Source organism: Anneissia japonica, unplaced genomic scaffold (genome assembly GCF_011630105.1).
Source record: "Anneissia japonica isolate Jap-2015-1 unplaced genomic scaffold, ASM1163010v1 scaffold287829_len2072220_cov186, whole genome shotgun sequence".
Classification (NCBI taxonomy): Eukaryota; Metazoa; Echinodermata; class Crinoidea; order Comatulida; family Comatulidae; genus Anneissia; species Anneissia japonica.
The window spans coordinates 735,562-756,729 of record NW_022716075.1 but is presented as its reverse complement, the minus strand read 5'-3'; the positions used below and the strand labels follow the sequence as shown (position 1 = coordinate 756,729).

General features: G+C 34.7%; 2 protein-coding genes across 2 annotated transcripts in view; one reads left to right on the top strand and one right to left on the bottom strand.

The window, feature by feature from the left end:
- The window catches only part of LOC117109537 (protein SAND-like), a 35,565-nt gene extending 18,557 nt beyond the window's left edge, over window positions 1-17,008 (top strand). The window contains exons 8-15 of the mRNA XM_033251908.1: window positions 3,719-3,833; window positions 4,472-4,611; window positions 5,905-5,986; window positions 7,062-7,273; window positions 8,641-8,819; window positions 9,457-9,559; window positions 10,808-10,903; window positions 16,885-17,008. Coding sequence (XP_033107799.1) covers window positions 3,719-3,833; window positions 4,472-4,611; window positions 5,905-5,986; window positions 7,062-7,273; window positions 8,641-8,819; window positions 9,457-9,559; window positions 10,808-10,903; window positions 16,885-16,929 — 972 coding nt within the window. The 3' untranslated portion in view covers window positions 16,930-17,008. The remainder of the gene's footprint in view (window positions 1-3,718; window positions 3,834-4,471; window positions 4,612-5,904; window positions 5,987-7,061; window positions 7,274-8,640; window positions 8,820-9,456; window positions 9,560-10,807; window positions 10,904-16,884) is intronic.
- On the bottom strand, window positions 7-2,447 carry LOC117109538 (spindle pole body component 110-like). Its single transcript, XM_033251909.1, has 3 exons — window positions 2,141-2,447; window positions 1,755-2,017; window positions 7-825 (listed from the first exon to the last, which is right to left on the bottom strand). Exons 2-3 carry the CDS (start codon window positions 1,942-1,944, stop codon window positions 122-124), a joined length of 894 nt encoding a protein of 297 aa, XP_033107800.1. The 5' UTR covers window positions 1,945-2,017; window positions 2,141-2,447; the 3' UTR covers window positions 7-121.
- Window positions 17,009-21,168: the final 4,160 nt, after the last annotated feature.

The window sequence follows — 21,168 nt, the reverse complement described above, 5'->3', positions numbered from 1 at the left end:
TTTACTTTACATTCTGCCCATACAATCTGGTACCTTATACTTGTATATGTATGTATCACGTGCGTGTGTATGTATGTACATGTATGTTATGCTGAAAAGCTGAATGTAGCAAAATATAATACTATATATAAACTCTCAAATCAAAACGAGAACTAACTATATATATAAAATATAACATAATTGCAAGGATTGTGATATAAAATAGAGTGTAAGCGGTCTTAAGTTCATCTTCTTTGTTCTTCACATCTTCCCACAATTGACTAATTGTGACATTTTTAGTCTCCATCATTTCCTTAATTTCCCTCAATTGCTCATTTCGCTGCCTTTTATTTCTATCTAATTCAGCAGTTTTATTCTTCACTTCTTCTGACAATCGACTATTTCTTTCATCTTTAGTCTTCATTATTTTTTTAATTTGCTCATTTTGCTGCCTTTCTTGATGTATCATTCTAGCAAAATGCACCCTTTCCCGGTTACTAGCATCTATCTTCTCATTTAACTCCCTAATAATGTCATCTTGGTCGTCTTTTTCTTGTTCTAAAACTTGTAACTTTTCTGTATTTTTTTTAAAATCTTTATGTAGATCATTTATTTTCGCAGCCATTTTCCCCTTATCTTCTTCAGTTATCTTTTTCTCATCTTCCATGTCTTTTATTTTGTCTTTCATTTCTTTACATTTATTTTTCAACTCAAGCAATTCTTCGTCCATCCTGTCAAACTCTCCTTTCACAGCTTGTATGAACTTGTCATCCTTCTTCTCCTCCTCCTCTGTTAGTTCATTTGGAATTTCTACTTTCTCATGATGTCTGTTTATGTGTTGTATACCTACAATTATAGACGGATAAACATTTAAATACCAGATATTGCAAATACATAGTTTTTTACATTTTTATCTTGCTGTTTCATACCATGAAACATAATACAGTTTATGAAAATATAATATTGCTCAATACCATTTAATTTTTTCGATAAGGATTACTAAAAAATATAGGTAATGACAAACTATCAAATGTCATAACTAATGTTCAATAAATGGCAATTTGTCATTGTTGTCAAAGAAAAAAAATCACAAGCGATAGTACTGTGTCAAAATTGTCACGTCAGACATGTTAAAGGAATGAAAGGAATTTAATTTATACTGGCGCTTGGCTCACCATAACACCTTCATGATCAAGTGGTTATGACGTTCGCCATGTACATGAAAGGTCCTGGTGGAGGCTGTATTTTTTCTTTCCTTTCTATTACGTTTTAATTAATATTCAATGCATTATTTTGCTGTCACTCTATATACAAGAATCTTGTTCGAGATCCAGCTAACTGAAAGTAATCCACAGAAGAGGGTGTATCTTATAGATCTCTGGCAGTCTAGTCACATGCGATATTAATGCTATGTCAAAATTGTGATTGTCAGACACGTTAAAGGAATGAAAGGAACTTAATTTCTACTGGTGTTTGGCTCCAATCTTCTATTGTGTGAATCTTGGAACCATTACAGATTGTTCAGACGAAAATATATTATTCATTCTGGATTCAGTACTATATTTCTGTATTTTTCTTTTAACCCCAGTTGTAAATTTTTTTAAAGTACATTTACTTACAAAAACTAAATTAACCAAAAGAAAAATTCAGAAAAATTACAGGTAGTTTCTCTTAAAACATTCTTTGTACAAATTTTTCCCACTTTGGCCAAATACCGTAACTGGGATTTCAAGCCTTAATATTGCAAAGTATTGCATTATCCTTGATTTTCTCACCTGGTAAGTCGTCTGTTTTCTTAATGTCGTTTCTCAGAAGCGTAATTGTCTCATTCTTTTCTTTCAAAACAATTTCTAACTTTTTAATGATATCGTCATGATCTTTTTGTTGCATTATTTCATGATCATTTTCTTCTAAATCATCACTGTAATCTTCGAAATGCTCGCGTGTTCCTCTATTAAATGACATTCTTCCTTTAGTTTCTTTTTTTATTCCACTTTTAATGTCCTGTATACTCTGATTTCTTTGGTTTTTTTTCTGACTATAAAGAATAACAATAATATTACAGATCAGATTCACTTGTTCTGAAGATTTGGATTTCTTTTTATGACCTGTTTTTTTTTTTTTTTTTGCCATTTACTGTATTTTAACTGTTTTAACTCACCCCGTTTGTTTAAATCCTGAGCTTGAGAAGATCAAATCTAACACTGACGTCAGTACTCAGAAGGCCACTCCCAAGGCCTAGCCTGGCCTCCGTAACATCACAGACCTTATATCTACTATTTTTTTTTTTTCACAAAGCCTTGCGTCTTATTCCCAGATCTTATTACGGTAGAAATAATTTGTATTATTTGAAACCAGTACCTCTACCTACTAGGCCTAAAATTGTCAAATTTAATGAAACCAAACATCAAGGCCTAGGTCTACCTACATAGAACTTACTGTTGTTGTTTGGCATAACCAGAAAAATAGTGGAGCCAGCTAAAACCAGTGTGACTAGCAATGCGAATCAAATTACAGGGGGAATTTATTCGAATAATTATGAATCTGTCTCTTATACACATCTAGATGTGTATAATAGACAGATAGTACCCTGGTGGTTCTTAATAGGTGGCCCACTAGGCAAATTTGGCCCGCAAAGCTATTTAATTTCGCCCATGAGGAAAAAAAAAAAGGCAGATGAATACATTTTCAATAACCAGTGGCGTAACAAGGTTGTGAGGCGCCCTGGTTCAAGAGTACAGTTGGCCCCCTTGATGCATTATTGATTACCCATATGAGCTAAGATGTGTACCACCGATTGGTTATTTTTGGAGCATGGGTCCTTCCGATTTTTATAAATTTTGACAATAAATCTTTGGATTTTTAAAATTTTTAAATTTCTAGATGTTCTTATATGGCATCTTTGAAGAGCCAGCTATTGGCTGGACTGACCATAATCTTAAATGCTGGTAGGCAAAAAGATCCTCAAGGTATATAAGAAATGCATGGGAAATCAGGATACTGGTTATCTTTTTTTGAGTTCTCATAGTTATATATATGTGGCCAAGAAAAGCCAAACCACTCACTCATCGCAAATTGTGTTCCAAAGAAAATGGCGAAACATGAAGGAATGTCAAATTTTAAAAATTCTATTTTATTGCGCTAAACTGACCTTTATATATCATCATGATATGCTGTTATTTTCCATGTTAAAACAACACTTTTTAAGGATTTGATGATAGTTTCTGCATGAGAAATGCCCAAATTCATAAACTGTGAAGCTGATTTCTCATATAGTGTTCTTTAAATAGCTGTATGTTTAAATGTTCGTAACTTCATAAGGAACTGTCGGATTTGAATGACTTTTTTGACAGTTTTATAGCTCTTATTTTACTCTTTAACCATGTATTGATAACTTAAAATTGATTTTTGCGACAAGTGACTGGTTCGGCTTGTCTTTGCCACATATTAGGAATCGACAAGAGAAATAAAAATCTTCAGAAATTATATTTTTTTGTACTTCTATTCAATTTTTAAAGTCATTTTCATCTTATCATTTGGATGTTTGCTGGTGCAAGAGTGTATGATTGGTTTTAAACTACTACTTATCAATTCTCAGAGAAAAATTACACTGTGGGTTGGCTATGCTTTTATTGCGCAGCATAAAAGGAGCATTTCTAGTTCTCATGTACAAACAAACAAATTTTAGGTTGAATTTATTCCGCTTTGCAGTAACTATTTGTTGTTTTTTTTTTTGCAGGTGTATACTCAATTAACATATGTGTACAACCAAATTCTCAGCGTACTCACATTAACCACTCTACAGAAGGTGTTCCATCAGAGACACAATTATGACCTTCGCCGATTATTAACAGGTATATAGCAACAGAGATAATAAATATTAGAGAGTAGCTTAGCTCAGTCGGTTTAACCGGTGGTAGCCACTGTGTGTGTGCTGAACCGAGATCATCTCTTAAGCCGGACACTCACTGCACGACGAATGCACATTTGCTTTCGGCGAGCGATAGACGACGCAAAGCCATCTGCTGATTGTTAGTGGCAATCTGAACAGATCCTCATTAAAAAGACGATCCGTTGGGTCCGCGTCTTCGTGTGCGTTCTTCATCACTTCGCCGTCGCACTCAGTGAGTAACTGGCTTTAGACCCCAATTTTCATCACTGCTCTCCTTTGCACCTTTTAACAGCACACTGTCTTTCAGATAAAGTATTTAAGCTGTTGGTTCTGTGTGCAGTATGTTCATGTGCATGTTACAGAATGCAGTACACTCCTCAGAAAAGAGTAAGGGGGATTGTATCCTGGTGTACTGCCCAATTCACCTCCAAAACAACCTCCACTGGAAACAAGATTTTTGTGGGTTATTCAACTCAAAAGAAGTCCAATCCAAATCATTCCATTACTAATATTCAAAGTCTTCACTCTTCACACATAGATACTTTCAAATACCAATTGATATGCGATAATCTTAATTGTTTTCTATTTTCTTATTTTCAGGAACTGAGAAATTTCTTGATAATCTTTGCCATTTAATGGAAACTGATCCTTGTTTTTTGTTGAGTGGGGTGCGATGCCTTCCACTGGAATCACAAGTACGTGATCAAGTTAGTTCCAGTCTACAATCAGCCAAGCTTAAAGTAGGTGTTTAGAGTTGAATGGAGCATAATTGCCATAGATAGTTACTTTTCATCTCTATCTCCTGTTATTTTAGGAGCATTCCAATCTCAATTATTATTATTATTAATAAGCTCTCAAACAATAAGAAACAGTTTACACCACCAAGTAAGAACATGATTGCATTCAAAAGGAAAAAAAAAGGCAACAGAATGTTGCGTTAAGATTGTGAAACCTCCCCCACAAATGATTGTAAACAATCTAATGAAAGCAATATCATTCTTGACACATTCTATTAGTATTCAACTCCAATAGAATTATATTTTTTCTAACAGGATTGAGATGAATTAGTCTTTATGATCATGTAATAACACATTTTGATGATATGTATGTGTTTTGGTTCCACATTTACAGTGAAATTAAGGGCCGTTTATTTGAGTATATAGGTATCCATTTTACACACACAAAAAAAATACACCTCTCTCGAATAAATGCCCCCCCACAAAAACTCTTCTCTTCTGAATAAATACGGTATATATTTATGAATACTTCAGCCGGCAATACATACAATATTATTGGGTTTGCATTGAGTTATTAAACATTAATTTCTTCTTTTCCAGATTTACATTTGGTAGTTAATTTAGTGAATGCTTCCTCGTCTTTCCGTAATGGTGAATCATGGACACCTATTTGCCTGCCTAGGTTTGACAGTAGTGGATTTTTACACTGTCTCTTATACACATCTAGATGTGTATAAGAGACAGACACCACCAAGTAAGAACATGATTGCATTCAAAAGGGGAAAAAAATGCAACAGAATGTTGCGTTAAGATTGTGAAAAACAAAAGCAAAATGTTTTTGATGTAAGTTTGCGTCAGGAAAATGTCATAGGAGTGATGTTTTGCCCTACATGACTTGTTAATGTACCAAGTACTCATTACGCCCCCAAATACTTGCAAAAAAAAAATTGCAACCGATTCGGGTGGGAATCGAACCCACAACCTCCAGATGGCTAGCCTGGCGCTATAACCACTAGACTGCCAAGCTTGAGCTTAGTGACTAGTGTTGAATCCAAAACATCACTCCAATGAATTTTGGTATGGAGAAACACATTTCCCCACACCTTTAAGGATTTTGGGGGAGAAAAAAAGCAGAATGGTTTCTTCCAAACCAATGAATGGCTTGGGAGAAAATATTGTAATTGAAGAAATGACAGGATTTTATGTATCATCCATTTCCCATTACTTAGAGAAGTTGACACATAGAATTTCAAACTGACTGGAAAATTTTGTCTTTTTCTGTTTTTTTAATTGCAGGATTTAGTATTTGCAATATTATTAGCGGATGATCAACTTGTAGCACTTGTAAGAATGAAAAAATATGTTTTACATCCAGGTGGTAAGTTCGTCCCTGTTTTGTCTTTTGTTATTAAATGAATATAAATATGTCAAATCTTTATTTAAGTTATTTGTACCCACAAAAACTCAGTTTGTACTTGACTGGATCAATTCACAAATTGAGGGTGCACTACAGGTAATAACATCTTTCAGCAGCAGCAGCAGCATCTTATATAAATATTATATCCAATGTTTAGTCATGAATGTTTATATCAGTTGACAGCTTTGTGTAGTGCAGCGTGTAAGGTATTAGAATTCTTATCACTGACATCAGCAGTTTGAGACTGACGCTTATAGCATTGCTTGTGTCCTTGCGCAAGGCACTTTACCTCAGTTCGCCTCTCTTCCACCCCAGGGTATAAATAAGTACCTGGTAGGATAGTATAGCATTGAACATATAGGTTGTGTCTGTAAAGCAGCATGATTAGGGATATTCCCCAGGAAGCAGAGAAAGCTGCACAAAATGTGCCGGTTTGACCACTCAGTATCCAGTGACCAGGGAAATAATGGCACCAGCGCCTTGTATATTCTTCGGATTGTGGCGCTAAAATAAAAAAATGTATTAATATGCTGTATTTATTCAAATAAATGCCTCAATTTTAATAAATACCCCCTTGAATAATTGCCCCTTCTAGATCCTCATTTGGAATGAACGCCTCCCTTGAATACACATTTTGAGACATATAAGCGCCTCCCCCACAAATGATTGTAAACAATCTAATGAAAGCAATATCATTCTTGACACATTCTATTAATATTCAACTCCAATAGAATTATATTTTTTCTAACAGGATTGAGATGAATTAGTCTTTATGATCATGTAATAACACATTTTGATGATATGTATGTGTTTTGGTTCCACATTTACAGTGAAATTAAGGGCCGTTTATTTGAGTATATAGGTATCCATTTTACACACACAAAAAAAATACACCTCTCTCGAATAAATGCCCCCCCACAAAAACTCTTCTCTTCTGAATAAATACGGTATATATTTATGAATACTTCAGCCGGCAACACATACAATATTATTGGGTTTGCATTGAGTTATTAAACATTAATTTCTTCTTTTCCAGATTTACATTTGGTAGTTAATTTAGTGAATGCTTCCTCGTCTTTCCGTAATGGTGAATCATGGACACCTATTTGCCTGCCTAGGTTTGACAGTAGTGGATTTTTACATGCATATGTTTCCTACTTAGAAGATACGCCAGCTTGTTTACTACTCTTAACTGTTGATAAAGATGTCTTTTTTGACTTGTCAGATTGCAAGAATAAAATTGTTGAAGTAAGTAACAGGATGTTGAGCAAGACACATGGAAGCATGTGATGCATCAATATAGTTGTAGGATTCCAAACACAAGATCTTTGACCTATTCCCACAAAACCCAGAAAAAGTTGGAAGCTATCAAAACATGTTTCCAATATAATTATATTCTACATTAAATTAGCTTTAAAATAGTATATAACTTATTCATATAATTTGTTTCCTTTAATATATAATGAGCAATTGAATTTGAGCCAGGGGTCCCAAAATTGAGAAGGCCTCCTACACTCCCGGAATCAAGAACAGTGTTCCGGAAAATAACCTAAACTTACGATGTTTGCACTACTGTATTATCAGTGGTCTCCTGAAAGTCAGTGCTCAGGGGTGGATCCAGAGATGTGTAAAAGGGGGAGGGGCCGAAAGTAGGGCAGATTGATTTAATACTACCCTAGGGGGTCCAGGGGAATTCCCCTGTGAAATTTTCGTGTTCTAGATGCACAAAACTAACCTTTGAGTTGCTTTGGGCGATCATTTTTTTTTAATTTTTTTAACGGCCCAGCCTCTCCCCCTCCCCACTAAATCCACATCTGGTGCCAGGGGTATAATCATGCATAGCAAAACATTATTAGAAGTGTTAAGAAAACAAATAAACAAATCTCCCAGAATTGGCTTCTTCCAACTGGTGACCCCTGTTTTAGGTATAAAGCACAAATGGAAGTAACAACTTCAAACAGCAGTGTGCATGCACAGGTTATGCACAGTAAACAGAAGAGAGAAGTTGATCGTAACATACTTCTTGCTGCACTATTCTCATACTTCATAAGATCATCCCTAAGTAAATAGCTTATACATGAGTCAATTTAGTAAATATGACAAATATAAAGGTTTATGATCAAAACAGTTTAGTCTTTATACAACAAATTTTGTGCCAGAAATAAAGCCCTCTATTGGCAAGGTCAGAAGAATAGTATAACATGTAAAATACAATATTTAAATTTGATTTCCATCAAGTAATAAAAATAATAAAATACTCAAAAGAAGAGTCCAAAAATGATAATATAATTTAAGGCAATATAAAAAGGGAATTTGAAAACAGTTAGAAACTGTACAAGAATATTATAAACCATCATTAGTTAGGTAATAATGCTGTGATTTCAGGTGGTGGTAAGTCATGTATATTATAAGGAATTTGAATGGAGTGATATTAATCCTGATTAAAATCATAATTATTATCATTATTATTCATTTATTAGAAAGAACAAATTAACAGTTCTGATGATGACTGCTTCTGTGTGCAGTTGGTAACTCAATTGTTTTTTTCATTATTCTTTATGACTTATACTTAAGTTGTTGAACATGAGATAATTTTAATGTAAATGTCTTTTCAGAAAATGAAAAAGCATAATTGTCTGGATGCAATAACATCATCTGTAAGGAAAGGTAGCTACAGATGTCAGCAAGTTGGTATACCAGACCTCTGTCACTTCATCTACAAGTCAAGAAGCACGTCGCAGTTTACTAGTCCACAACTCGATGCCCCGTACAAGAGCCCCGCAGAGCAGGAGAGGTGAGGATCTCAATAGGTTATATTGGTGCTTCTTTTAAATCAAGTGGAAAACAGCTCTAAAGCTAATGTTGTCTTATTTTGAAATTACTTATATTACATTATGCATTCATAATATCATGCACACACTAAATAAAATTAATATACAAGACAATTCTTAAACTTAGTATTAATATATTATACTATATTAAATTATAAAATTTATGTATAATATTGATATTCTTTGTGATAAACCAATTATTTTTCACTTGTGATGTTTTGATCTAACCGCATCAGTTCTTCATCAGGCACTGACGTGATCAAATCTAAATGTCGCAAGTTATTGTATTTTGATTGGTTTATCACAAAGAATATTAATACAGTATTATGTATACATTTGAAACCAGTTGAAATTACAGTAGAACCCCTCCTTTGAGACACTAGGGCCGACTTCTAATTAGGGGACACCCCTATTAAGGGGACATATAGGTGGCCCCTGAACAGGGGTTCTACTGTATTTGAATAAATTTTAAAATTTGTTGAGAACATGGAAATTTATTTGCAATAATTTGTTGCACATTAAGATACAAAAAATAAGCCAGAATACTGCATGAAATTCATATTAATATTTAATTACATATTTTATGCACTTCTTTTTTAGGTTGTTTGGTTTATATCAGTACTTGCACCAAAGGATGCACAGCAAAGCTAGGCCATTGAAGATAATGTTCCATGTCAGTCAACACGAGGCACTACTTGGATGGGTAAGTCATATTCGCATGCAACCCATAAGATATAGATCATTTGCAAGCATTGCTTAATTCTTTACCACAGGTGTAATTGGATTCATATGGAAAAGTCTCAAGCACCTGAGGTGTAGACTAGCCTGTTCAATGACTTGCTTCTCCCTTAAGAGTCTCTTCGTGTGTGAGTTACCTAGTAAACCGGTAGCAGCTATCTGTTGTCTGTCCACAAAAGGGGCAGTATACCGGAGTAACCCCACTACTCTATAAATATTGCCCACTTGATTATATTTTGCATGACAAAATAAAAGCATCAATTACAATGTACTCTCTAAATTATTTCATGGTTAAGGATTATCTGTGGTGTGCACTATTTGTGGCAAAGACAAGCCAAACCAGTCACTTGTCGCAAAAAAAAAGTATTTGGAGTTATTAATACAGGGTTAAAGAGTCAAATGAGAGCTATAAAATGGTAAAAGAATTATTCAAATCCAACATTTCCTTATGAAGTTGCAAATGTTTAAACATACAGCTGTTTAAATAACAATGAGAAATCAGCCTTTAAAGTTTATGAATTCAGGAATTTCTCATGCAAAAACCATCACTAAATCCTTAAAAAGTAGTGGAATTGTACCTAGTAATAAAAAAAAAGACACTAATTTTTGGAAGGAAGGAAATGTATTTTTATATATTTAAATTTTCTATGTCAATTGTATTTTGATGTCATTAATGTAATATGTTGGTGTTATTATTGAGTCTAGTAATTTTTTAATGTGATTTTTCTTAATATGTATTTTAATGTTTTGTCCATGTTTTGTCAATGTTTTGTATATAATATTTTTAATATTCTTGCATTTTTTAATATATTCTATTTTTTTTAAATACATTCATTTCAGCCTTTGGCTGCCGTTTTATTTTCTTTTATACCTGAAAATAAATAAATAAATAAATAAAGGACATGGTCTAGGTCACTGAAAAATTTGATTTTTTCCCCATAAGAATAAAAGAAAATATTGGAATCATGACTCATATTCAGACAGCACTTAAGAAAATAAGAATACGACGGGGGGGATTCCATTATTTCCTTGAGGGAATTCTGCAGTTTTTCCCATCATACACGGTTTGCATATTGTTGGTATTCAGGCACAGGGCAGGTGTATACACTCTATTTAGTGACTACTCTACTTTTTATCTATATTGAAGTTAGTTCTTAGCTTCTTTAAAAAGAAAATTTAAAGTTACAGTACTTGAAATTTTCTGTTTTTTTAGGTGACGTCTGGTTTTGAGCTGTATGCCACATTTGGAGCCTTGACAACCAAACCTGCAGCAATCATTGCTATCAATAAACTCCTCAAATGGATTAAGGTAAGCCAGTGGACATTCATAATTGAAATCATACAAAATCATATGAAATACTATATGTCATAAAAGCTGCTTTGCAGGGATTATGATGAGCACAGCTGTCAAATAGTTAGGTCTCTGGACAGAATATCTCAGATTTAAATGGATTATTTTGCCGTAACAAAACAAAATAGACATAGATAAAATAGAAAGCAAAGAAGGCATACAGTGATTTAAAATTGTTTGGAGGGAAACTGAATGGCTCTAAAAAAATTTTCAGAAAACACGTAACATTAACCCTGGTTGCTTGAAACTTATGAATTATACACATTGTGTGATCTCCTCTGCTCACAAGAGAATATCTGAATTTTTAGTGAAGCATGAATATCCGGCATAGAATTCGCTTCCTACCAATGGGTAGAAAAATGGAGATAAAGTGCCTTACACATGGCCATAAGTAAATGGTCAGTGTAGGAATTTGAACTTTCAACCTTAAGTTTGAGAGCACAGTTTTCAAGCATTGAACAACATCATCTCACATTCTGTATTATAGTATTTCATAATGTTCATAATTTATTTAGTAGATTATAGTATATCTTAAAAATGGATGAAAATCCAAATCTTATATTATATGATAATTATTTAGATTAGAATATAAATTGTTTATATCTGCCATTTTTAACAGCTATTTAAAATAAATGAAATGGGTGTACTATTGTAGGATTATGCTTTGGGTATTTACGTTTACGTTTATGTTGAGTACTCGAAAGGATTCCTCAGTTGGGACTTGACATCAAGTATATGTTCCATAGTTTGTAACACCCCAAAGTTGATTGCTTGTGTAGGTGCCAGGGTAACACACTGTCTCATCTGAAAGATGGTGCAATATTGAAACTCACATTTCAGCCCTTCAGCTGAAGAAACACAAGAAGCTCAGGGGATAGGATTGAACCAGGGAAAATAGATATCATGGTTCAGGTTAAATAGCTATTTCAGATAAAAACTAATGTAACATCTGACCTTCGTAAAATTTTAACATGTGTGTGTTTGAAACATCAAGAAGTCAATTTGTGACAACTGAAGTTGGTTCATAGCAAAGGCTTGCAAGTGTAAGTGAATACAAGTTTGTTCAGCTTTCTCAATTTTTGCAAGTTCCATACGTTTGAATATATCCTGATTTTACAGGTGTACATAATTTTTATTGTAAACTGAACTGAGCATCTGCAACTTAGGTCAGGCCAAGTCTTTAAATGACCCATGGGTTTGTTGATAAGACAGTAGAGGGCAACATATACTCAGGATAAATAAATGCACTCCCTTCCTCAGGTTAAATGATTGTGACACTTTGGGGCTAAACATTGCTGTTGTTTCGTAAATGCCTGACAAATCCTCCAGGTGTTCTATAGAAACTCATAGCAGGTGCTAAATTGTTAAATTATTTTATAACATACTATAGGTTGTGATCTTGGTTGTTGCTCTCCTTGTACCCTATGCTGGAATATTGTGAATATATTTCTAGTGTATGTCATAAGTAAACAACTTGTTTACCCACAAAACCCCAATTTGTTAGGATATTTTGTCCAACATAAAATTAAAGGTTGTTTAAAGGTTTGTGATTAAGTATAGTTTCATCTGTACCTACTGTATTCAAATTAAGTCATATAAACTCCATTGCATGACTGTTGTTTTTTAATTAAAGCGATTTCGAAATATGATTTAATTAAATATCTCCCTATGAGAGAATAGGTTATTACTTGTGACACAGGGATGAGTTTATTTGTTTGATTATGACATTGATTAGTCAGCTGTTGCTTTTAATTAATCCATATTAAAATATAGTACTTTCGATTGGAAGCCTTTCAAATCAAAATAACAAGCGGAAAGCCTTGTGAGTACAGGGTACGGCATTTTGTCTATTTAGCCATTAATAATAATAATAATAGTAATGAATAAACATTTTATGCAAATACACATTAATTTGGTGTTTGTAATTTGAAGCATGCAGTTTGTCTCTTACAGCAATGTGCTGAATGTTAAAACTTAAAATTTTATTTAATAACAACTTTGGCTTCCTTTCTTTGCCCCTTCTGTACCCCTTGCAGCAATCAATGACAGACCATACTGTCAGCTTAGCTCAGTCGGCTAATCTGGTGGTAGCCACAGTGTGTGCGCTGAACTGTGGAGATCTCTAGGTCCCCGGTTCAATTCCCATCTCTGCCTCTCCTTGTGTTTCAGCTAGAGGGCTGAAATACAAGTTACATAACGCACCGTCTTTCGGAATGAAACTTTAAGCCGTTGGTCCCGTGTGCATTTTTGGCCCATGTGCACGTTAAAGAACACAGTACACTCTTCGGAAAAGAGTAGGGGATTGTCTCCCAGTGTACTGTCCAATCACCACCAGAAGGACCCCACTGGAAATAAGTCTTCTTCTATACTTTCGTGGGCTATCCTTGGTGTTTACACCGAATAAATCCAATCCAATCCAATCCAAAGCATGCACCATCTTAACTTTGTTTGAAGGGTGGTGTTGATAGCTTTGTTTCCCCTTGTTTTCCCATCTTGACCACACCCTTCTCAAATTATTGATACTGTAAATCTTCCCAAATCCTTCTTAAATTATTCATATTTCTTCCCACACCCTTCTTAAAGTATTGGTAAATCTTCCCACAGTTTTTTCCTTCTTTTTAATAATTAGTATTTCATTCCTTTGCATTCCATTTTTTTTTACCATTTTGAATGTCTCCTTGTTTAATTATTTGTGTTTATTCCTTCTTTTGTCCTTCCCCCTAGCCCAGTTTTTGTAATCTTGCTTCTCCTGCTGGTGAATTATTGGTTTATCTGCCAATACGATAATACAATTGTCTTTGTCCACTTGCAGCATATATGTATATAGATTGTGTACTACTGGTTACTACTGTATATTTTTAACTTTACTTGGAAACCACACTGTAACATAACCTATACAATTATATTTTATAGTGGACATATTTATTCATTAAGAATGACCTGGTAGAGTCACAGAATAGACAACGTATCTGACCTGCTGTGTGTGCAGGTTACATGCAAAGTCTTGTTTCTTCCTCACCTGGTCTGTCGATCAAGTTACCATCCAGGCCAGCTGTTTCAGTCAGCTTGTACTTAATTAAAAAAAAGCCAGGCCTGGTGAATGAAGTCGAGGGCATTTTGCTCCTACATGCAGAAACAGTCAGGAGCACCAAGTTGTCCCTTCCCTTATTGAGTTATCATTGACACCATACGTAACAGAAACTAATTAGAATCTGTGGGACATTAAACAGCCATTAGTATTCATAATAAACACATTATTGATATCAGTGGTAACAAATTGTCAAAGATATCATCTCTATTCCATTTCTATTTGAATTAGTATCCATGTTCTGCAATGTAATTACAATATCATTCCTCTATCACTTGAAAATCTTTGATCTGATCAAAGATTTGTATTGAGATTAGTTCATACTGCATCATAATATTTCATATATTTAAGAGGGTCCCTGAACATCAGCTTAATTTCTTGTATAAGTTTAAAGGGTCACCCTCTATAAATATGGCTCCTAAACCTCGGTTTGGTTGGTAGAACCAAGTATTCTCGGGTAAGGATTTAAAATGGAGGTCCAGTGTACAAACCTGGCTTGTGTGAACTTTAAACAACCCATTGCATCTTTTGGAAGAGTAGGGGTTACCCCGATGCTATGGTTCGTTTTAGCCCCTGTTGTTGTGGAATTATATGAATGTAGCTACTATAAGCACCTCTTTACGGCGACTAGGTAGACACGGACCATGCTCATACCATGGCATTATTATTAAGAAGGAGATCACTCAGCAACAGATCCTTTTGAAGCGAGAAACCAATGTGTTCCCCGCCTTTGGGTCACGCGCATGCTTCTACCTTATTATTAACATTTTTTTTCGTTAGCAACAACTTGGCAACAGCAGGCTTTTATACGCTTCATTAATACATCAGTTGTGTGATAAACTGTTTAATATTAACCCATTAAATATCTTTAAAATTAACAGTGTTACCCTGATTGGATTTCTTCAGACTTTTAGTATGTTATTATGTGTATATTTCAGAAACAGATTTCAATTATTTCTGTGTTCATTATAATTTTGTCGAAAAGCTGAAGGCGAACTAAAACCGAAAATTAATCTGACTTTGGATTGAATTTTGAATAGTTAACCCTTGTTAACCCTAAAATGACTTCGCCATGTTAAGTTTTTTGATAAACTAAGCCCACTGAGCATTTGGTGGCAGGGAACACATTAGACTTCAATGGCATCGCGTAAACGCTCATCACGCGCTGCGGCAGCTTTGTATTTGGCTCATTTGCATAACGCTGTGTGCACAGAGCTTTTCGAGTGATCTCCTTCTCAATAAGACCTCCGTGCTTCAGCACATTGACATGGCAAGTTATAGGTTATTCTCCTACCTTTACCTAATAATCTGGATAATTACATGGATTTTTCCCCCTTCCCCATGAAATGTGTTGAGCTGACTCCATTAAAGGGCTCTTCTCCCCTGCCCCTTCTCACCGGTACTACCACAGATTAAACATGGCAAAGTGTAAATTAGCTTATTACTGTATATATTAATTTTTTATCCTTTTCATAAATATCATTGTATAAAGTGTGATATCATTTAAGCACTACAGTTTGTTTGAACAGAATATAGACATAAAGAGAATACAGTACATTACATTTTATAATTGTGTTCACTTTGAACATTTCATTACAATTTAATAGGTTGTATAATCGTGTATAATCATATTAAGAGCTAGTTGTGACAATTGCATGCTAGGCCCTCTTCTTGCCAGGTGTGTGCTATGGAAGGTATTCAAGGCATTCCCTGCTAACTAACATACTAATGATATATAGGTAACATAATTTCATAAAATAACTGCAGCAGCTGAAGTGTCTTCTCTTTCCAGCCTGACTAATGAGATTTATCTTCTAATTTGATGTGGTAAAATGTAAAGCAACTTTCCAATAGCTTCCTCTGTACTATCTAAAATATTTGATTTCATATTCATTGCAAACGAACAAATGTTATTTCCTTTGGGTAAAACAAGTTTTTATCAATATATGTGAGGTCTCACTACAAAATGAGTCTCATCGTTAGAAAATCAATAAATGAGTTTATATTACATTTTGGTAGATCACATTATAAGCTTTAATTTGATCTTTGAATGGCTTCCCTAGGATAAATAGATCCAGAGATATTAGCCTTTAAATTTTAGGTGTATGAGACCCAGGTTTTGAGAAATTTGGCCTCAAAGATAAACTAACCTGTACAAATAATAGGACTAGAATTACAAAATATGCGAAGAGAACACTGTTTTAGTAAGAAAATTCACTTAAAAAGTACGCAGTCATAAAATATATAAGTATCAAGTTAGTCAAAAACATTAAAATCAAAATTTTGTAAAAATGTTGAATTTGACCTATTTTGGTGAATATCTCAATATGATTTCACCAACGATGCGTCTCATTTCGTGGTGAGACCTCACATATGTTATATTTAGTATATTAAAATTATATATATTTTTGTAGATTAATGTTTTTTTTTATGTAAATTTTTATAAAAATGTTTTACCATAGTACAGTACTAAAGAAATCAAATCAAGACTGACTTTGACACCAAAGACAGGCACTTACTGCGCATGACGCAACATATCGTTTTTAATGACGATCCGTTCGGACTGCCACCGACAATCAGCAGATGGCGTCGCGTCATCTGGAGCTTACAGGCAGTGAAGTTAGATTCATCGGCCGACGGTCTTACGTCCGTCGTAAAACGCAGTGGGTGCCCGGCTAACTTGGTTAATTTTGTCGGTTAATTTCCTTTGTGTGTCATAACCACAAGGATTTTTTCTCACAGAATTTATTTTTTGGTCTTTTTGTCAACTAACCAGTTGTGCGTTGGCCAAAAATGAAACTCAACTTTACTAACACCTTGTAAATTTGTATTATTGTTTAATTTTCCACAGAGGGAAGAAGAACGTCTATTTATCCTAAATGCTCAAACCTTTTGATTGGCTACTGGAGATTGCAACACGTTACGGTTTGAACTCCTAGTCTGCTCTCATTAGTGCAAAAGATGCTACGTCCAAGGAAAAAATCATTTAGTGAAAAAGGGTCAACGTTGAGAACAATGAGAAAGTTATATTGTGGAGCATAGGTGAAGAAATGGTTGGGTCTACCAAGGAGTGGTCAGGCTTGCCTAAGTCTTGTTCTATTCAGTAGAGCACCACCAATGAGCAAAACCCGCTGCCAATCCGAAAAAGAACAATGAGAATAAGGCTTGCTGCTGGCGCTGTTCCAAAGTAAACCGAAGGATCAGAAGTTCAGGCCTAGAATCGAGGATAGGAAAGGGTTAAGGGCAACTCAGACAGCGTCGGCCGACGCAGCCCGACCCGATTTATCGTCGGGGACAGTCTTAAGCCGTCGTGAGAAATATTAAACATGTTTAATATTCTTCTACGCGACTACCCCCGACGCACACCATCGCGTCTGCGTTCAACTCACACAGACCCGACGCGACAACTAATCGCGTCGGGCTGCGTCGGCCGACGCTGTCTGAGTTGGCCTTTAGAGTGCACATCGTCTGCTATTTCAGAGTGACATTTGGAATTATGGCCTGGAATCCGGTCTAGGATGGGGTAAAAGGGCACATTGTCTGCTATACCTGAGCGACATTTGAGGTCGAGGAGGAATAGATTTATGAAGCAGATGTGGGTACATGCTTTACATAATTATGTTCACATATTACATAAATACGGTCAGGGGCAGATCTAGAGAGCAATCTGGATAGGGGCCATGTGACATTCGCTGCACCGACTGGGAGTGGGGGAGATTTTTGTTTAGAACGGAATTTAGATAAGAAATTAGCTGTTTTGGGATAGAGTCTGTGCTCCCCTTTTTCCCCTGGATCCACCCCTGACAGTATGCGCACACTTACACATACACTTAAACATTCTATTAGTTATTCTACACGGTGGAAACACCAACGACACGCACCTTCATTCATACAAAAACAAAGAGGGTTGTTTAATTTGCATAATACATCTCGGAACTGCTTAAAAATTGCCTAAAATTGCAAATATCTCACAGTGCCAAGGAGCTATCCATGGACCCCTACAACTGGAGGTGGTGCAAACAATGAACAAATGTTACAATGATTTAAATGGTATCAAAGTAAATTGTATAATAACATCAACTGTACATATTTATGTTAGTTCAACGTTCCGCAAACTGTGAGTTGTGACTCACTAGTGGATCACCAAAGTATTTTAGTGGATTGCGAAACCTTAAGAGAAATCACCAAAATGAGCTATTTCAATTCTGTCATTTAATATTATAGGCACTTAATAATGTTATGTTGTAAAATAAATGAAGTCATCAATCTGCATACTTTGTTGTTCATTTGCAATGATTTAACAAAGTGGCTACAATCAACATTGTTTATTATAATTTTGTTGTAATATTTATTTTTGTTTATGCATTATTTACTTATTTTTTACTAAATTGAAAATCCCAGTCCAAAGTGGTGCACTAGGGCTAGCTCTCTAAATTAAGCATGTGTGGGTAAAGGGTCGGTGGGTCGTGATTCATGTCTGAAATTCCGAACTGGCTCATCAGTCTCACAGTTTGTGGAACGCTGATCTAGTTTATTTTGGAGCATAGCCCATACATACTTCAATACATTCTTACATCTCACGCTGTAAACAATGAATTAATGCTACAATATTTCAAAACTCTACTAAAATAGATTAAGTAATATTATCCACTGTACATATGGTAACTTGTATATTTGGCTGTTTTGTTTTGAATTTATATTTTGTATAATTACTTTCTGGTGATTGTGCCCAGGTTTTTAGAATTTAATTGTATAATATCTAGGTATATTCTAAAACAATTCTCATCAAACAGTAAGTGCCATGCTACCTATCTTGAGGATGTCAGTGATTCTCTATGAACGAAGCCTGCCTAGGCCTGTATCTAGGGGGTGCAGTGTGTGGGTGTATACAACCCCTCCCTTCTAATCCGAGAAATTCCACATTATTTAGACGGTCAAGAATTTACTTAATATAAAATTTATATGTAATTTTAAAATAGAAATAAGAAGGGAATTTTATCATTTTATGTTCTGATATGGCTACATCAGGGCTTCCAGGGAAAAAGCACCCAGGTCCCCTAATGAGGGCCCTAGATTGGCCCCAGTCAGCGTGAGGGACATTTTCAAAACATTGAAATCAGTGGAAATATAAAAAAATAAAAAAAGCATTTTCTACATAATACTTTTCAAAGAGTACAGTACAAGACCCTGCTGTCGTGCATAAAGTTAAGCTCTTTAAAAACAACCTTTAAAATCAGGCTTGTGAAGTATGCTTGTGCTAAATGCATGCAAATGGGGTTGGTTTATTTCCCATGAGATGTTTTTAGTTATGATGAAGTAATACATGGGCTTCACCAGGAGTGGGCCCAATGTCCCCAACCAGAGGAGAGGGGGCGACTCCCAACAAAAGCGTATGTGGGCGTCGCTCAAAATCTGTTGGGATGATGTATGGGGCAAATCCAACAAAAACTGAAAATTTAGGGGTTTCAAAGGTATATTTAATCAATTTTAGAGGCTACTAATATGGAAAAAATACATTTTTTTTCCCTTTTATCTGACAAATCTTGTTTTTCTCCAGCTGGGTGCCAACTCTCTCCGACAAGGGCCTCCACTGGTGCAACCTCTGGGTTTCACTAACAGTATTGAAGCTGGAGCTCCACTCCAACTGAATCTTGTGATATGTTTTGGTTTGTCAATTTAGATGTAATTTAAAATAATATATTCGTAGAATAAATTTCACTTTTTATTTAGCCAAAGCAGGAGTATTAAAAAGCCAACAAATTATAAGAGATGTTGATATTATTGTAACCAGAATTATTTTAATTATATATAATTATATTAATTATTGTAAAACAATAAATATTTTACATATTTGGTAGGTTATTTACCTTATAAGTAGTTTTAGAAAACAGTGTACATACATTGTCTTCGTAATTTATGTTTACAAAGTTTGGTATTTTTAAATGTCCTTGTTATATTTCATTCTTTATTATATGCAATGATTCAAAGTGCTACAAAAGTCCTTAATTTTGCTGTGCAGAAATTTAAGGGTCTATGCATACACTATTGCAGTAGTATTATTTAAACACCTGTTAAAAGGAAAAGGTATTGTTCTAATGTTCAGGTAAAAGGTAATAACATATTGACATTTTATTTTTGTTGAATATTTAGATTTTTATTATTAAATTTTTTATTAGATTTATTATGTTGTTTAAAACATAAGGACAATTGTGATTATTATACAATATTACACATATTGTGTGTTGGATTTTTTTTCCTAAAATAACTTCTCTGGAAAAGTAAAAAAAATAATACCTCAGAAGAGGAGGTCAACTGTATATCATTTATTAACTGTATATTCATACTAGGACAAGGACAGTGCCTTTGGAAAAAGTGTACCTTTGCAAAGTTAATGTGACATGTATGCAAAGAAAAAAGGGTATGTAAAGATATTGCAGATATATTGAGAATAAACCACACAGTATATGTATTTGTGTCTGTAAAAAGAAATATGAAGGAATAAGAACATAAAAGTTCACATATTTAGATAATTACTATTTATGTACAACTTACACTGGCATTGGTGGACTAATGAAGCGTACCTCGACTTTTAAATGTGGTCACGCACTGCATCAACGGCTGACAGCCAGTGCGATTCCATGGAAGAACGCGAAGTGGCGGGTGCAGTGGTCCATTTTTAATGGAAATTTGCTCAGTCTATAATTTCATTGCATTTATTTTGCCATAATTCATTAAAAAACATACAAGTGACACAAAAGACAATATCATTGTCGGTGACAGAATAAACAAAAGGCAAACTAAATTGCTGTGAACTGTTTTTCCTCCGACAAGTGTATGACAATTATCGACGATCAACTGTCAGACGGCATTGTGTCGTCAAGTAAGCAATGATGGATTCGTCAGTTGATGGTCATACGACTGTCATGCAATGCAGTGCGTGTTAGGTTTTTAACTAAAAATGTGTCAAGGAAGAGGCATATTTGATGCTTAATTTAAATATCGAGTATTTTTTTTGTTACTTTTATATCTTCAGTCTTGCAATACTTTATTAAGTGGTCATACCTTTTACGTAATTGAGGGGTTAAGTCAGAACTAATGCAGGGTGGTGGGGGGGGGGGGGGTGTGAGGAATTAAG

Excerpts from the sequence above, each read along its gene's own strand:
- LOC117109538 (XM_033251909.1), bottom strand. The coding sequence starts at position 1,944 with ATGTCATTTAATAGAGGAACACGCGAGCATTTCGAAGATTACAGTGAT. Across the intron at positions 826-1,754 it reads GAAAACAGACGACTTACCAG|GTATACAACACATAAACAGA; the intron begins GTGAGAAAATCA and ends CTATAATTGTAG.